Genomic DNA, 19,398 nt, shown 5'->3' with positions numbered 1-19,398 from the left:
TATCCAATATGTGAATCAGATTTAAAATTTAAAATTAAAAAAAAATCGGCGCTCAAGCGATAAAGGAGATGCATATTCAAGTTTCAATCCAACGTAACGAAAGTGAAGGAGTTTCATGACATATGTTTGTAAAATCACGTCAGTTGCCAACAATAAACAGTAATAATAAGTAATTTTATTATCCATAAGATCATTGCAATGACATAGGACATGTTAAAATAGGCAGTAAAAATAGCAATTAACAAATATAAATGTACCTAAAGACTTACATATAAAAATATAACATACATACAGAAGAAAATTACAATAAAATACAAATAAGATGTAAATAAAGTAGAAAATATAAAACTAAATCAATATACCAGATAAATATTCTTGTACAGAATAGAAGCAGTGTTCCAACAAAATCTCAACTTCCCGCTTATAAATTTTTAGATTATATATCAACTTTATTCTATTCGGTAACTTGTTATACAATAAAATCCCCATGTATTGCGGACTCTTTTCAAAGAAAGTCAAACTATGTATAGGAACAATCAAATCATGACGAGATTTCTTCAGATAATTATGATAAAAATTATTCATTTTAAAATCGTTAATATTAGTTTTTGTTATTTATTTTATTAATTATTAGTTTTATTAGTTTTAATTATTAGTAGTGTCAATGTGAGTGGTAAATGATTATTTTCCATCAAATAGACCAATGATTCGAAACCTTTGCATTGGCTTACTAAGATTTAAAATGTTTAATGTTTTGTTCAGATGTTATGAATTGAGCTGTATATTTTACGGTCATCAGCATAAAGAAAATTTACATAATTTACACGTTGATAACTAGACCAATAAAGAATAATAAAGGACCAAGTGTTGTACCTTGAGGAACTCCTTATATAGCCACATAGGTATAGATCTATACCCAATATAAACTGCGCACTACTTTCTGTTATTACAGTGGAATAAATAGACAACTAAAATTTTCATTTCACAAAAAACGTGTAATAATTTACATACAATGTAATTTACAATTTCTATTATATTAATTACATTATATTTAAAATTTTATTTGAAATAAAAAATCCCATATACATTATTTTTGCGAAAAGTAGAATTATTTTCTATTTATTCAAACGTGTGATAAATTTGGTCTAAAAAAATAATAGACGTGTTTTATTCGAAATCAAATGAATGACAAAGGTCTTTTTAGATATTTGGGTACCAGTGATGTTTTTCAAAAACCTAATACCTTTAACATGTAAACTTTTGGCGTTTTGATCATATTTTGACCTAAAGTTTATCGTTCATTTAAGTACACCTTGTAGATGAAAATACTTTTAATTGAAATAATTATAGATATTTCTTATGTCACTATTAAAAAAAAAGGAAAAGTTGGTAATACCCTCCGAATGTACAGGTATGAAATAAACTACTGCGACAAATACTTGTTCACATTGATTGATCATTAGGTCTGTCAGAACTGAGCCGCGGGACATAGGGGTACCCATTATTTATTAAAAAGCAACAAATTAAATTGTATACAATACACCACCATAAACAGCAAGATAGTTATTAATTACACAACATTCGCACGATAACAAAAGCAACAGTATGCATTAAAGGCATTCTGAGGCAGTGGCTTACGCATATATCGGTTGACCCACTTGGCACGTCATTGAATTGCGGCTCTTTCTGACAACCCTGTTTATCACTGGTTTATCAATACAAAAGTTACAAAATATTTGTGCGTATTTCTAATCAAAATATTAATATAATCTAGTGAGTATATATGTAAATCATTATTTAAACTACCATTACACTACGCTGTGATATGCTAATGCATATTATATTATTTAAATATTTCAGTTCGACCCTTATAACATTACACATTTTTAACAGTCATTGTACGGCCAACTGAGATATCATCTCTTTTACCTTTGACTCTTATCTATTATTCTTGTTTTTGTATATAAGGATCTACTTTCGTAAGCAAAAGTAGCTAATTTTCTATAAAAAATTTCATAAATAATTCTTATTCATTTCGGGCAATGAATATTATACAAATAAAAAAGAAGTAAGATAATGAACACAGACAAGTATTTAATTTGACGACGATCATTTATTTTCAATTCATTCCATCTAACTCGATATTTTTATGACGAGTGACTAATAACCCTTCAGAACCATGACCGAGTAAAATTTTAAATGGATTGGAACCTTTGATGTCAAACACAAAAACAAATTAATTTCTCACGAAATACCCTAGGCAATATATTTATGTCTACGCACATTTCACTAACCGAGTTACGTTATAAGGAGTTCACTAAAATTAAAATTTTAACTAACCGAACACATATTTATACCTTAATTATGTCATGGTTTACTAGATTCATACAAAATTTGTTACAGTATATTGAACTGTTACAATATCTGACCTAGTCTGCATTTGGAAAAATTAAAAACAGCCATTTTACAACTAGGACAACTACTTGTAAGCAACGCGTAAGGAACCGATGTTTTGCCCTCATTCAGTTTTCATAACTTTTACAATGACCCTTAAATATGGGTATTAATTATTTGTAATTAAATTAGGTTCATTAAATTTGTAATAATATGAAATTTACAAAATAGTGTTGAATTTTTTTATCCTCCGTAAATATTTCTTAAAGAAATGTTAAAATATGTAGTTATACTCTATTAACTATATTAGATTTTAACGGTAGTCGACCATTTAGCAGTTTTATTTATAAGAAAATATATTTGTTATACAGGGTGTAATAGCGAGTTTGAGGTTTTCTTTACTTCTGAAAAGTTAGAAGAAAATTCGATTTTCATCTCTGATTCGCTGCTGACGTCTAATGTTATCATGAACTTTGGATTTTACTCGAAAACGTTACGAAAAAACAACTCAATAGTTTTATTTATTGAAGATATGATCTATCCAAGTCTATAAAAGAAAATTCTCTAAGATGTCAAATAACTCTCATATCTTTGATACCTCAGAGACCTTATATCATGACGCCACGGGTTAGTTTTTGATCAAATTTTATATGTAGGTGTACGAGGGAACTGGACTATTTTATGTTTGAAGTTTGACAGAATCCGGCAACCTAAGCTAGCACGGAACGACCACTTAAAAGAGTTCTGGGTAATGTTGTGGATATAAAGGGCGTTCCAAAATTCACGCAAGAAGTATTTTTGATAGGAAACAGGTTTTTAGTTAAAAATTGTAAAATTTTTATTGATTTATTTATTGTGGGATTTATGTATGGAATAGCATATCGGGTAATCACGGCTTTGCTGGCACATACGCACTCTTTTGTCGACATTTTCCATGACCGTTTTGCATATTTTGCATAAACGCGGCTGAATTTCGTTGATACAGCGCTCAGTTTCTTCTTTAAGGCTTGGGTGGTCGTGACCTTGTTGACATAAACCTTAGACTTGAAAAAAAAAACAAAGAAAAAACTTCAACTGCGTTAAATCCCATGATCTGGGCGGCCAATTCTGAACACAAAAACCGGAAAATTCCACGACCTGGAAACGAGTTGTGCAGTAATTGCATTGTTTCTCGGGCTGTATATCTTGATGAAATTAAATGTCGTCTATATTTACATCTTGCAATTTAGGCACAAAAACTGGATTATCATGTCGCGATAGTGAGCACTATTAACTTGTTATTGCCTGACCAGCCGCATTTTCGAAGAAGAATGGTCCGATGATGCCTCCAGTCCAAAATCCGCACCAAACAGTGGACACGTTGTGGATTAGGGTTTCTGGTCGAGACTTCTCGAAGCGAGAATTCCCGGGAAATCTGGCCTTACTCGAGACGAGAAAAAAGTATCGAGAAATTTAAAAATCACGCGCGTCTTATGTTCTTGATTGGAGTTCGTTTCGTTCATGCGTTCAATTCGTTTCTCGACAAATAACTGAGCGGTTAAAGTGGTTTCTCGCCTAACTCATGATTTATTTATTTTAAGTTTTTAAGGCTTTAGTTTACTTCGACGACTCTTATTTTTTTTAATGTACCTTGTTATAAGTCTGTGTAGAAATTTTATTATAAGCAGATACCTAATGTTGATGTTGATTCTGAAAATATTTAGTTCCTGTTGCTTTTGTTGATTATTTTATTTTAGTTTTGTTAATTAAAAGATTGTGATTATAAGTGATAAATTAATAGGAAGAACGCTTCTGTATCTTTAAATTAAAGCTTGTTTTTGTTTAATTAAAAGACTGCATGATTAATGATTATAATAATTATTGAAAGAAAGCTACGATTCAAAAACATTGAAAGAAACATAAGTATAATGAAAGTGTTAATAAAAAAAAACAAGTTAAAGGTTTTTAAGAAGAAGATACTCAAAGTGTAATTTAGTTTTGTTAGTAGAAGTAGAAACATAGTAATTAATAAAAATACTGAATAAATAATAAATATTAATGATGATTGTTAAGTATAATAGCATGTTTATATTTCGCATTGCAATACCAAAATTATGACTTTTTTAAGTTTTAGAAATATCTAGTCGAGAATTCTCGAGTCCCGAGAAAAAAGTAGGCCGAGAAATCAGAAACCCTATTGTGGATGCATTTGTTTCTCAACAATCACTCGTGGATTTTCTGAAGCCATCAAGATGAAAATGAGCTTTATCGCACCATTTTTAATAACCCTGAACAGTCAGTTGTTATGCTGTCTCTTTGTTTTTCGTTGGCAACACCTTATTCCTCACAAATGGCGCAAAATTAAAAACTTGCGTGAATTTTGGGATCATTAAAAGGTAATTTTTTTCACTTGTAACATGTGAAATGCTACTGTTATATATTTTTCTATTATTTTGTATAGCATATTGAACTATAAATCCCATGCATTTGACTTTTTGGTTACATTTTCCTAGACTCCTGATATAACGACAGTATGATAACACATTTTTTTAATTCAGTTATCTCAATATTATGCTAGCAAAGAGAACAGTTACAGCTATTTTTGGATTTTCGTTCTTTATTAACGTCAACTTCCTATTTATTTTTATTATGGATAATTATTAATTATTAACTATTTACTCCATAGTGTACAATATTTGTTGAGATAGAATTCTAAGAAAATGTACTGTAACAATTTACCACGGCAGGGGCGTGCCTTGAAATTTTCCGCCAATTTGTTTCTACCTCCGGTATCGAATGCAGTTAATTCCAAGAAAGTGACGCAGAGGTATTCTTGAAATTCTATCTCAACAAATATCGTACGGACTGTATCTTTTGTATACCTAGATTTTTGGTAACTATTGAAGAACACTGTTTGATTTCATTTGTTAGGATTTTTTTAGGAATTTTTTATAATTTATTTGAAGTGACTTTATAATGGAGTAAAAATCGAAGAAAACTTTTGTTACATTTCAGTGTCCTTTAATGATGTAGAAATAATTCATTTTAAATTCTATCTGGATTTCAACTATTTTGTACAACTACAGGTACGCGATATTTTCCGATGCAATAAAAAAAGTGTCAAATAAAATATTGAAAACCTGTAAAAGTATTGTAGTCATGGTATTATTAACACTGAAACTGAACTGAAATATAAGAATATTGGCCCTAATTTTTATCCTTGCTAGAATAATATTGAAATGCTTATTAAAAAAAATATACTGCCAATTCAAAGATTGAAAAAGTGTAACAAAATTAAATGTATGATTTTTCTTAATACGAAATAGTAAAAAGAATACGGAGAGTGAACTTTTCGGAGGAGTCCCAAAAGAGTCTGTTGATTTTCAATGTCATAATGGTATAAATTAAAAATACATTAATGATTTTCATGAATGGTTCGAAATCTGTATCAAGTTTTACTGTATATCACTAGATTTTTAATGCAGGGCATGTAATAACAAAAACAAATGAATGCTACATTTCGGAGATTCAAACCAAATTTACATACATATGGGGACGTTTTATAGACAAGAAATTGCACTTTTATTAATTATAGAACAAGTAGATCCGTCCAGGAAATGAGCAACTTCCTTTACTTAATTTTTCGCAAAGAAATATCACCGAGAACATGTAAACATCAGAAGATGTACCTTTCTTGCTTTGTCCAGCAAATTTGTAAAGATACACAATAACTGTGATTAATGCATGTGTCAATAGTTTCCTAAAAGTATTCTGTGGGATGTGATTATGTTTATAGTACCATACGCGATTTTTTGAAAAAATAATATAGTAGGACGTGTTTTAGCATGCATTATACTCGATAAAGCAAAATATGTTGCACCATTCACTATTAACGTTCATATATGGAGATTGTTACAAAGGTCTTTTTACTGATATAGTGATATTAATCTGTTCAAACGAATTTCATGAAAATTAAACAGTTTGACACACAGCGAAAACTAAACCGCGTAAATCAGATTTTCAAAAATTTTTAAGGAAACCATCACTAATAATAAAATGTTTTTCAGTTTAAATTAATTTAGAATGAGGCAGTTGCCTTTTCACACTCTAATTCTTAACATGTATTGGGAACAACTATTACTTCTGGCAGTTCCAGTGCTCTAGAATCTGTACGTCGAGGTCTAATCTAAGAAATATCTATACTATTTAGTAGGGGTTTACAATATTTAATCTTGTAATTTTTATGAATTTACAAAGAGAGAGAGAATCCTACGTCTAGATCACTACGAGGTAGTTTTCGTAAGGTCCTAGTATGAACTGAAAATTTACAAAACTTGGAAGACCTACTAATAAATATTATCAAATCAGTTACTTCTCATTTCAGAATACAAATATAAATTTTGTGATATTGTTAATATCATTGCATTTGTTATTTACTTTAAATGACAACAAAAACGTCAATTTTACTAATAGTTCTAAGGAATACCTTTTTATACGACTGCCTTGCAAAATGGGGTTTTGCGCACGGAAAACATGCCCTGAAAACGATATTTTGGACACGGTTATGTCATCTTTGCACACGCGTCTCCAGATTGTGATTTTTGTTTGATGTTGTCACCCAAATTATGCAATGTTTCAAGTTGGCTGAGTTTCATAGCAACCGTCACGGCTCCTTAATTTTGTTGATTAGATACTTCAAAAATTGTTAAATTCCCGAAGTTTGGGTGTGAAAATGTGTGATTCTGAAGAGATTTTACAGAAAGCAAGCGAAATATGTTCGGAACTGCTGCCCACAAAATCCAGAAGCAGGTATGAAGCTGAGCTAAGCCGATTTATGCACTGGCGACTAGCCAAAAATGTCCAAACTTTCTCAGAAAACGCAGCAATGGTGTATTTTGAAGAACTATCTAAGAAATATAAATCTTTGACGTTGTGGACGATTTTTTCGATGCTCAAGTCAACGTTAAGTGCCAATCACAACATAGATCTTGGAAGCTATAAAAAGTTGCAAGCGCTAATCAAACGAAAATCCGAAAACTACGTCCCAAAGAAGTCCCAAATCCTCACAGAAGATGATTTTTGCCGGTTTTTGACGAAAGCATCAGACGACAAATATTTACTTATCAAGGCGGAGGTGGCAGTTGGACTATCTGGGGCATGTCGAAGGGAGGAATTATGTTATCTCAAAATAGAAGACACCAAAGATTTCGGCAGTGCTATATGCTGATTAAACTGAAGAATACAAAAACAAAGGTACCAAGGTGTTTTACAATTACAGGAAACCTTTACACTATCTTAAAAAAGTACTGTGCTCTTCGTCCTCCTAATCTGAAGACAGGCAGGTTTTTTTTAAACTATCAAAACGGAAAATGTTCAAGCCAAAACGTTGGCATCAACAAAATTGGAAACATGGCTAGGGAAATCGTCAAGTTTTTGATGCTAGAGAATCCAGAAAGTTACACGGGACATTGTTTTCGGCGTTCATCGGCCACAATTTTAGTCAATTCTGGCTCAAATCTGCTTGCCCTCAAACGCCATGGAGGGTGGAAATCCAGTATAGTTGCCGAAGGCTACGTTGATGACTGTTTTAGAAATAAAATGGAAGTTTCGAAAAAGATAGAGTCTTCAGTGTCTTCTGCTGCCAAAGAACCAGAACAACGATCGTCTACTGGAATACAACAAGAAAACAACGACCGCACGCTGAAAAACTGCATTAAAAACACGACACCAAAAATATTCTCTATTACCGAAAACAAGGTGAACAATAATACTGCTTTTCCCAGCGTAACCTTGAAGGAATGTTCAAATGTTACCATAAATATTAAATATTAGTTTCTTTTGTTAATGCGTTAGCAATTTTCTTAATAAAAAAGAGTTAAATTAGAAGTTGTATTTAATTTATTTTGTACGCGAAGCACAAAGGCTCCATCTATCGCGCTGACTTCCACTATGCCATTCAAATGGCTACTACGGTGGAAGCGACCTGCTAAAATTTGCCAGGTACTTTATTGCACGAATGTCGCCTATAGAGGGCGAAACACTATGTACTACTACTACTATGTACCTCTTGTCGGGAGTTTACGACTTTTAGCAGCTGGATCGTTCATCGGTTGTCCTATCTATGACACACTGATGAGGACTAATAAGTCCGAAACCGGTCTGTGCCTGGTGGGACCAGCTGATGAACGATCCTAGCTGTTGTACTGGGTGTCGCGAATGTAATTCAATGCCGGTAGGGGCAAATAGCCCTCGGAGTAGTTGTTTTTCGCGGCACTGACGACTTAATTTACTTTGTTAATGCGTTGGCAATTTTAGTAATAAAAACGATTTTAATTAAAATTTGATTTTTGTGGTCTCTGTTTGCAGTCGTATAAAAACTATCGTAAAAAACTCGTTTGAAAACCTCTTTGCACACTTGCTCGACTTGTCGTTTTCAAACCTTGTTGTTTAATATACTATTATTACGAAGACATCTCTATGTCAGTCAAATTAAAGGACTGTAAAACTATAAACAAACTGCCACATAACAGTAATAAAATAATCGCATAACAAACATGCCATATTGCAAATATTTCATACTGCCTTCCGCGTTTTGTAAAGCGCGATTGAAACACTAAATTTGTGCTTAAATTCTTGATTGAAAAATATTAATTATTAGTTGTGTCTTATTGACGCTGAAGACAAAATTAAATATTCGCTGCTACTCAGAATATTCTTCGTCTCTTAGACATGTTATATGATGCTTATATAACACATCTACGTTAACGATAAAAAAGTAGTTACCGTAAAAATAAAATTTAATAATTAATTGTAACCAAGTGTAATTTATTAAAATTGTCAATATCTAGGCTATTAAATTTATTATGACAGTTACTTGACCAACCATTTATAAATAAAGAATTGATTAAGCAACAATCCAATTCATAAGTTTGTTGTATGTGTAAAGACCGCATTACCGATTTTTTAATGGTTCAACTAGGTCAAGGTGATCAAGTTTAAAAACAAATCTGGTACCTGCGTTTAAAGCCCCTTATATGCAGAGCTAATTTCCATTAAATGTTACCTGGTTTTACCACACACAAACTGTTAGAAACAGATAATGTATATTATGGAGTTAATTGTTATTAGCAATATTTGGCAAGTAAAACTTTGGGATATGACATTACCTTGACTTCACATATGTCTTCTTATTCCTGTACAAATATTAGGAACAGTTGGATGGACACTAATGTTTTCAGTCTTGAGTAGGTTAATCAACAAATACCAAAGAATCTGAATATTTTTTTTGCACAGCTTCTACCCAAATGTATTTTAAAAATTCATTGCCTGATTTTGTGAAAATTATGCAGAACAAAAGAAACATCAAAGTATCTGAATATCTTTTTTAGTTCACAACAACCTCTACCTATTTTTTTTAAACATATAATGCAAAATTTTGTGAAATTTATACACAGAAAGAAATGAATGGAATATTTTAATCCAACTGTACACAATGATACTCCAAATTGTGTCTAGAAGGGTAGCAGGAACAATTTGTGCAAACAAATAACATACCCTTGATATGAGAATTTTGTGCAGTTAATACCTATGTAGATCAACATTTCGTAAATTTTTATCACTCGCTTAGAAATTACCTATCTAAACTGAAATTTGTACGAAATTGAGACATTATTGCATACAAATGCATATTTTTACATAAATTATTGCTTAACATTATTAATTATTATGTTTGTAGTTCGTAAGTAAAATTTGCATGAAATTTTGAATAATGGCTAAGGAGTTTCTGACAAATCTGCAAATTGGAATATCCATTTATTAAAAGTAGTTAATTACAGAATATTGTCCGATTGAATGGGATACATTTTAAATTCGTTCTGTAAATTAAATACATATGTATATATAGGGTGTCCGTAAATTTCACCGACAATATTTGACAGCATATTCAAGACGATAAATAAATACGATCTACGATAAAAAAGTTAAATAAAAACTTTTTGGTTTTTGAGTAACGGGCCTTCAAAGTTGTTAAAAATAAAACTAATTTAATGAGTAATTTCATAAACCTTTTACCGATCGCGTTAAAATTTGGCATATTTATTTGAACTACTATGGCATATTATTTCTTAAAGCTTTAGACAAATCGACATACTGCATTACTGTCGTGTTTCTTTAGGATTCTCATCACTCCACACATGCAAATGATGAAGTGTCCGCAATGTATCAAGACAATTAAATGTATGTAAAACTAATGTTCACAAAACTTTAAAAAAACGACTTCTTCGGCCATTTCATTTAACTCCTGCTCAAGAACTTGAAAATTTAGATTCCAATGCACGTTTACAATTTTGCCGCTGGTTAGTGAAAGGCTTCGCAGAGGATAATAATTTGCTTAAAATTGTTTTGTACCGACGAATCTTGTTTTACAAGGGAGTTGTAAATTTTCATAATTTGCATGTGTGGAGTGATGAGAATCCTAAAGAAACACGACAGTAATGACATTACCTGATAGCCACAGCAATCAACATCTTGTTTTCATCGCCTACTGAACTCAAAGTTTTAAATCTATGACATTGCTACACAAACCGAAACATACAGACCTGCAAATAATGCCATTTGTCTCGAGGATGGCTTTCTGTAAGCGATTTTCTCAAGAGACAATATTTTTTTTTAATAAAACTGCCTTTTCAATGTTGCTGCACGTTTTAAAAAAATACGACCACTGTAAAAGTTTTCACCGCTAAAAGAGAGAGGTAACCGGAAAAAACTATCACCCAGTATATCGATTTGACTAAAGTTTTAAGAAATAATACTCCATAATAGTCCAAATAAATATCCCAAATTTTAACGCGATCGGTAAAAGGGTTATGAAGTTATTAATTAAATTAGTTTTATTTTTGACAAATTTGAAGGCTTGTAACACAAACACCAAAAATGTTTTATTTAACTCTTTTTTCGTAAATCGTATTTATTTATCATCGTGAATATGCAGTCAAACGTTGTCGGTGAAATTTGTGGACACCCTGTATATATCTGTTAACCATTATGTAATTTTTTAGGTACAATTGGTGCATTTTTTTAAATAATTTTATATTTCATACAAATTGTTGAATATTTTCTCTAAAATTGTAATTTAAACAAATTTTATTATCAATACAGTTGCAGGTAAACGGTAAATATTATATGTTTATGTTTTATTATAGAAACAAGTTAAATACAAGCTTTAAATGTTAGAACTAAGATATTTCCTTTAACTGACACTAAAATATATTGTATTAATTAGCAATTAATGATCAAAAAGAATTTTTTACTTATATTAGCTTGGTATATATTAGCTTTTGTTTGGTATTAAACTGATTTTCTACATAATTTTGTCAGATGAGCAACCATAAACAATATTTCTTCTAGTTGCCTTCATTTTCCACCTAGTCTTTCTGCACATTGCAAATAAAAAATTAGTGATTATTTAAGAAAATTAGTTATTTATTCATTGTATAAATGGTCCAATACTAATTTCAAATTAATATAAATATAATTGGGTTACCTAGTACATAGGAAAAAAATGCTAAACCTACGTATTATTGTGGTCTTCCAGAAAAATCTGTCATAATTGTAATCATGTATGAAAAGCATTTTCGTAGAATTTCGCAAAAAATGTACATCTATATACTGCCATATTCATAGAAAAAAGTAGTACAGTTCGTACGATATTTGTTGAGATTGAATTTCAAGAAGTCTCCTGTGTCACTTTCTTGGAATTAACCGTATTCGACATCCGAGGTAGAAAGACATTGATGGCGTGGCGTTTACCGTAGACAGCTTGCAGTGCATACTGTGTTTTGTAGTTACGAAGACGTGTTTCTTCGTAAATGTATCGTCCTGTAGTGTAATTTCTTATTAGAATAAATCAATGGAAGTGAAAAATAAAAGAAAGGAATTTAAAATTTTTTACAGAAATTTTTCAAATTCGTGTTGTGTTGTTCTTGGGTCCTAGTTGTGAATAATTGTACATATTATATAAATGAATTTGATTAAAAAATTTGAAAATATCAATATGGTGTCAAAATTTCTGATTTATTGTTAGCTGCAAAATGTTGGTGGTAATTTGAAAAAATTTTAATAGCGGTAGGTACTTGATCATTGTTTAAATAAAATAGAAAGTGAATATATTTAATAAAATTGTAGTAAGTCGTATTTTCTGTATAAATAATACACTACTACAATTGTGTGTTGACAATATAAATTTGTATTACCTGTGGAATTCAGAAGGTTATTTTTTATGACAGAATAAATTAAATAATTAGCATTATCTTTGGACAGTAATTTTCCTAAAGATTTTTCCCTTCTAGGTATAATGATTTATTTGTCATTTAAAGAAATAAAATGAAAACTAATTACACTCTTAATAAAAGTAACGAAGATTATTTCAACTTAAACAACTTACCTCACGTGTAATTTGCAAATAATTTTTCAAAACACTGTTCTGTTGCAAACATTTGTACATACCATCTTTCCCTATGGTTTATGTTGCTTGACGTTCCTGGCCCATGTTCAGCAGTTAATAGATACGATTTGCGACTGCGTACAAATCAGCCCAAAATATTCGTGAACAAGTTTTTTTTTATTTCTAATGGATTCTAATATCCAAGTAATCCATAAAAGTGATATTTTTATAAGTTTTTATGCAAAATTATTGCTGTTCTAATTTTACACATTTTTTTTGTTCAATTCTATTACTTGTGCAAATCTTTTATGTATTTACTGAAGTGATTCAATATGAAAAAGTAGATATATATACCGGGTCTCTCGTTTCCCAAACGGCATATTGGGATCTCAGTTATCTTAAAATATATAAGTTTGATCAGGGTAAGGTTGTGATAGGTATCTGTTTTTAGTTTTCAAGATATCGAAGAAAAACTGAAAATTTTGACTTTCATTTTTATTATTTTATTGAGAAATGACTTTTTTAAACTTTCAATTCAGAAATGTGGTCGCATTAGTCGTGACATTTACCAGAATGCAACTTTGTTTTCTTCAAAGAACTCATTAGATTTTCGAATTTTTTATTCAGCACATTTTTCTGACCATCACGATGTATCAAATGATTATGGCTTATTTCTTTGGTTCACCAAAGTACTGAATTATGCATTTTTACAAAAAGTTTTTGAAAACATAATATTATTCCAAACGAAACCTTAAGAATTACCTAGTTATATTTTCATTGGCAATGTTAAAACGTTTAAATAATTAAAAAGCCAATGTTCACATGAATCAAAATAAAATATTCTTCAAATTAATTAATCAACAATTGCATTTTTAGTTATCATTAACGATGCCAATGAAAATTGGATGTTTTGTTCTTAAAACATTTTTTTGGGAAAACAAAAAATAAACCATAGGAAATGAAATATCACCATAGTCAGAAATATGTGCTTAATTGAAAATAAGAAAATCTAAACGATACCTATAAGACAGCCAAAAATTGCATGTTGTTTTTCCGTGAATTTTAAAAAATTCAACTTTTTCCGGTTTCCATTAAAATAAATAACAACGAAAATCTAAATTTTCAGTTTTCATCGATAACTTGAAAACGAATAGAGAAAAATTTTTTACGCCAAGATATTCGGCATTAGAAGCCGCAACATTGCCCTAATTCAACTGACATTATATCTCAAAATAAACGAAATCTCAATTATGAGGCTATTCAGTATAGGTAAGTAAGTATATTAAGTGGCTAGTTCACAACATCGTGTTTATGAAATTAAGTAATTGTGAACAACAAAAATACATATTTGATGAAGATCATAAAATGAATAAACTGTATCACGAGTTGTATGTAATTTGTACAAATGAAATTTAGATAATTCTACAACGTGTTTCTGAATTGTCCAAAATTATTGTGTATTTTGCTCAAGAGATTTTTGAATGTAAATATTTTTGGTCTCTCACGACCGAAATAGTGCAAACTGAGGTTTTTATTTATATTAGATTTTATTTAAAGGCAAAATAAAATTAGAATTGGGGAAATGTTTTATTTTTTTCACTTGAAACATGCGTATTTCGTTTATGTGTTTGTTTGTTTAACAATAGTTAAACAGTAAAATATTTAAAACTCATTTCCTATAAACCAAGGACGTACGAAATTGTTTTACAATTTTCCTGAGTTGCCTGAACTTATATTTGTATCTAGATTCTACATGGTACCCTCACAAACGGCTTACGCTGTCTTTGGTAATCCCAGTAATCCTCTGTGGAAAAGGGGCAAAAGACAAAGGGGCGAAAGCAACATTTAGACTTTCTGTTCAATACCGTCGACACCACAATATATAATAGACGTGCATTCTAATCTGATATTAGATCAATATCAAAATTAATTCAGTAAGCTCATTGCCATTTTCTTCAATAATAATGGTGAATATTTTATTAAAATATGGTAGTTAACACAAAACATATACACTGTGAGGAAATGTTTAATTAAAACTGAAGTGAAAATTTGAAATACTAATATGTCCATATCATATTTATCCAAGCAGCAAACATCACATATATGCAATCCATTAAACTGTTATTTCAAGGTGAGGAAATTCATTTTTGTATTTTACTGAAGGTCTGTTTCACTGATTATATCAGTATATCGTTCGTTAACGACATATTACCTTCCAAGCATAGACAGGGTGCAACAGCGATGTTATGAGATACTTACTGATACTTTTCATCAAAACCAACAAAAAATAAGAATAGTAACATTTCCTCGTGAAACGATTTCTACTGATTTTACTTTCCTTTAAAAATTGGACAAATTACTCATGAATCATTGAAGACATTATGTAGAAAGAATGAAATTGAAAATGGTGAAAAAAAGTTTTACATGTATAAATTAACCATTTTCAATTAGTTTTTTCGAGGTTTTTTATTCGTATTATTCGTAGTATATTTACTAATTTTCACCTTTCAATGTTTACGATAGTCATGGTTTTGATTTTTAACTATGATTGATGCATTTTACATTTTACATAAAAAAAACTCGAGATACAAAAATTTTATTTGGGAATGGTCTCTCCAAATATTTTTTGTGACGTTAAATAATTTTTTTGATAGCTGAAACTCCTCAAACCTATTCCGACGTCAGTGGTTATTTTTTGATCAAATCATGTCATTAAGTTTTTATACATACCTATATATAGGTTGTTACAAATTCGCTTCTCACTACAAGGACCTCGGAAACGGTAAGAGATACGAACAAGCTTAAATGGGGCAAAGTTGCGTAATCAGGGGACCAACATTATGCCTCTAAAAAATCAAGGCTAACATAATTAGTTTTCAAAATATTTGAAAAAAAAAACGAAACTTTGGAAATCCGTTTGTGTTTCAATTTAACTTTGTTTGAGGTGATATTGAAAAAAGAAGAACACTTCCTCGTGGTAACTTTTTGCCTTTTATTAAATGGCATAACTTAATTTTTTTATGTACGGTACTGGTAATCTCATTAGGTTTTTTGCAAGTCTTCATGACCCCCAATTTGCCTCAGACCGAACCAGATTCAGACGTTTTGTCTCTAAAAATTCGTCTTCAATATATTTGTTCCAAAATCTAAATTTTTTATTTACATTGCTATGTTTATTGAATTATCGTACACTCCAAGTGTCGTTACACCCTGTGAAACCTAGTTATTTAAACTATTACCATCACGTGTTACAATAAAACATTAAAGTTTTATTCCCGTGCCCAAAGTTATTTCTAGGTTTCTCGAGTGCTCAAAATTCAAATAAATTTCGATCTAATTTTTTTTGAGAATATTCATACAAATACATCTGACATGCTCGGGCCGAGGCAGTACAGTGTTGGGGGCCATGAAGGCTTGCATGAAATGTAATAAAATTTGCAGGGCCGTATTTAATAAATTGAAATTGATGATGATCCTGAAAAGACGAAGCGTTACATATAAAAATTGATTACGCCAAGTGTTCTTCTTTTTTCAACATCACTTCAAACAAGGCTGAAGTGAAACAAAAACGAATTTCCAAAATTTCGATTTTTTTTCAAATATTTCGAAAATTGTTGGCCTTGATTTTTTAGAGGCATAATGCTGGTCTCCAGATTACGTAACTTTGCCCCATTTAAGCTAATTCGTATATCTTACGTTACCGAGATCCCTGCCCTGCAGGGAGAAGCAAATTTGTAACAGCCTGTATAAGTAATCTTGATGAGAGGATACAGCCAAGATATACTCACTTAAATGCTTCTCTGTTTGAAATATTTTATTAAAAAAAATATGTCGTTTCTCATATATTCCGTAATAAAGTGATAGGTAATACGTAGTGAATAATTCTCAATATTTTCAATAAAAGCATATAATTTTCCTTAACAATGTTAAAGTAATAACTTCGGACAACATACAACATTTTAATAATCAACCATCCATGTCTGCCCCATTCAATTTTCGACAGTTTAATTAGAGTTCTGGAATGAGTTAAGTTTCATAGTTTAGCTATTTATTTGCCCTTCAACTATGAACTACCACCGTATATGCGACTGAATTGTTTTATTTTATAGCCACCCCGATAGTCACAAACTTTACGGGTTGAAAACAAAACAATGTAACAATTATTAATGAAAGCATTATGAACATTTCATATTGAAATGAAACTAATATCCACAATTCATTCGACAAAACTAAACTACAAAAGTTTTTAAAACATTTCGTCTTTTATAGAATTTTCTCTCTTCCACAAAAACCAATAATCGTGTAAGAGAAGACACCGACAGACACTGAGTATTGTGAGCAAAGGGATCTCATTTTTCTAGACAAAGCGACTAGTTCCAATTATCGCCTTGTCAGTTTGAATAATCTTAGAATGCAGTAGGTACTCATTTATTAACAATTTTTTTCATATCACTTATCCTGGAATTTAAAAAAACATTTTATTTAAGTTGTTAGAAATATCAATTGTTATCATTACAGTATAGAAAACAATAATAATTTAAATTCTAGACTACAGATGAGCGGTTATTGGAGATCCTTTACTGATATTTTACATGAATTAACTGAATAGGTGTGTATAGAATCATTTCATAAGAATGGAACAAGTCCGTCACTGCGGCACCTGTAAAATAGCCCGGAGCACATTTTGTAGTTGTATACAAAGGCCTGTGTTTAGTTAGAAGTTGATAAATGGTAGGAATTGTCCATGCACCTTACCTCTTCAGCGAACTCGAAGTCTCCTTCGAATTTCCTCTTGCGTTTCGCCTCTCCGTTGCAGACGATGGCCGCGATGACCAGTATCAACAATATAGCCTTCATTTTGGCAGTGGATGCCTCCCGCCAACTAGTTCAATAACAAGATTAGATACCCAGTTCACTTTCTCTGCACTAAATGTTTATGTCGAGCGAATGACCGTAGTAGTACCGTAGTACATTCAACGACCGTCCGCGACCAGACACGACCACTTTTTGATTATTCGATTCCAATGCCCTTCTCTTTCCGTCGGAGAGTGCGCGGCGCCACACAAGAAAAGCTTTCTTGTGCAGGATGAGTTGGTGGGGGTACGCCGAATACCAAATCAATGTCCAATGCAGTGAACATAGGGGCGAAATGGGAGCAGCGCTTTTGGCAAGTCATCAGTATCAGGAGCAAATTGTAATTTCTATTGGATTTAAAATATTTTTACAGGGAATGTGACTTGTTAGCGATGAATATTAATTATAATGAGTTTTTTTAATGACGAAATATATATTAATAACTATTGAAACAATTAATAAACTTTAACTTTCGTAAAAATGGGAAAATTATCTTTGTGTCCTTAAAACTTAGATATGATAAAAATGTATCAAGTATCTGACTGAAAATTAATAGGTTGCCCAACAAGTAGACATGCACTCTTTTATTGTTATAAAAGTATAAAGCTAATTTAGATCAATTTAAAAAAAATGATTACTACTTAAAATTCCCAAGAAATAAAGGTTTGCAAGACAAATTTACTCCGTTGTTGGGGTAAAAATACGAATTTCATATTTTAGAAAAATGTAAGTATGTTTAAAAAAACAGATATCTTGCTCCAATAAATCACTAGCTTAACGTTATCACAAAGGCAAACCAATACCAAAGAATAGCTTGTTATTGATATGTATGACAAAGGTTTAATATTTTTGTTTACTCTTTGCTTCGTAAGGGAATGGCCAACCATATCGGAACAAATCACGAAAGATGATTGGATGATTGGATGATTCAAGTACAAGGTGTCCCATTAAGGGGACATCTCTCTATTTTTATTTTACATGCACGATTTGAGTTATTTTTTATTCATAGAGAGACCTTCTAGACGTAATTGTTGAATCAACTACTATTCTAGTCGAATTAATTTCCAAACGTTAATTTTGGAAGTTAATATCGTAGATATAGGTTCTAAATTGATCCATAGAAACGTATCGAAGGAGAAAAATTTCAAAAAGTTAAAATTACGTTAATTGTTAATTATTGGACGTATCGGACCGGTATACGTTTCTATGGATCAATTGGAACCTATATCTACGATATTAACTTGTAAAATTAACATTTGGTAATGAAACAACTAGTTGCAAAAAATCATTTCACTATCAATCGAATCGGTCTTTGGCACACATGTTGGTCTTTCGATTGACGGTCTTCTCATCAACATCTATCGCGTTTTGCAATAATAATGCGCAATTTTCGAAAACTGATTTTCCGCGTTCGACCTTTATTTTACAGATAACAAATAGGTGAAAAGTGACTTCAGGTACCTTAAAAGATAATTTAATTGCCTACAACATAAAACAATTAATTTTCTGATGTGTCATCTACATTTTCATGGACAGTAAAAAAAGTGAGAAAACATATAATTTTGCAACTTATTTGCAATTTGTCTACTTAGCGTCACTTCTTTCGATTTACTTTTTTGATAATATCATTCTACACACCCTTCCCCGTCACATAATGTCAACTAATAATTTTTTCAGATTTTTCAGGTTTTATGATCTAATTCGACTGGAGTATACGACGGTCGTCCAGT

The 19,398-nt window shown here is 31.0% G+C and overlaps 1 protein-coding gene across 1 annotated transcript in view; it reads right to left on the bottom strand.

Moving 5' to 3' along the window:
- LOC108910932 (proteoglycan Cow) overlaps nt 1–17,846 on the bottom strand; it is a 270,838-nt gene extending 252,992 nt beyond the window's left edge. Inside the window, exon 1 of the mRNA XM_018715705.2 lies at nt 17,570–17,846. Coding sequence (XP_018571221.1) covers nt 17,570–17,671 — 102 coding nt within the window. The 5' untranslated portion in view covers nt 17,672–17,846. The remainder of the gene's footprint in view (nt 1–17,569) is intronic.
- Between the last annotated feature and the right edge of the window lie 1,552 nt (nt 17,847–19,398).

Source organism: Anoplophora glabripennis, unplaced genomic scaffold, assembly GCF_000390285.2.
Source record: "Anoplophora glabripennis isolate ALB-LARVAE unplaced genomic scaffold, Agla_2.0 scaffold515, whole genome shotgun sequence".
Lineage (NCBI taxonomy): Eukaryota > Metazoa > Arthropoda > Insecta > Coleoptera > Cerambycidae > Anoplophora > Anoplophora glabripennis.
This window is presented reverse-complemented; position numbering and strand designations above follow the sequence as displayed.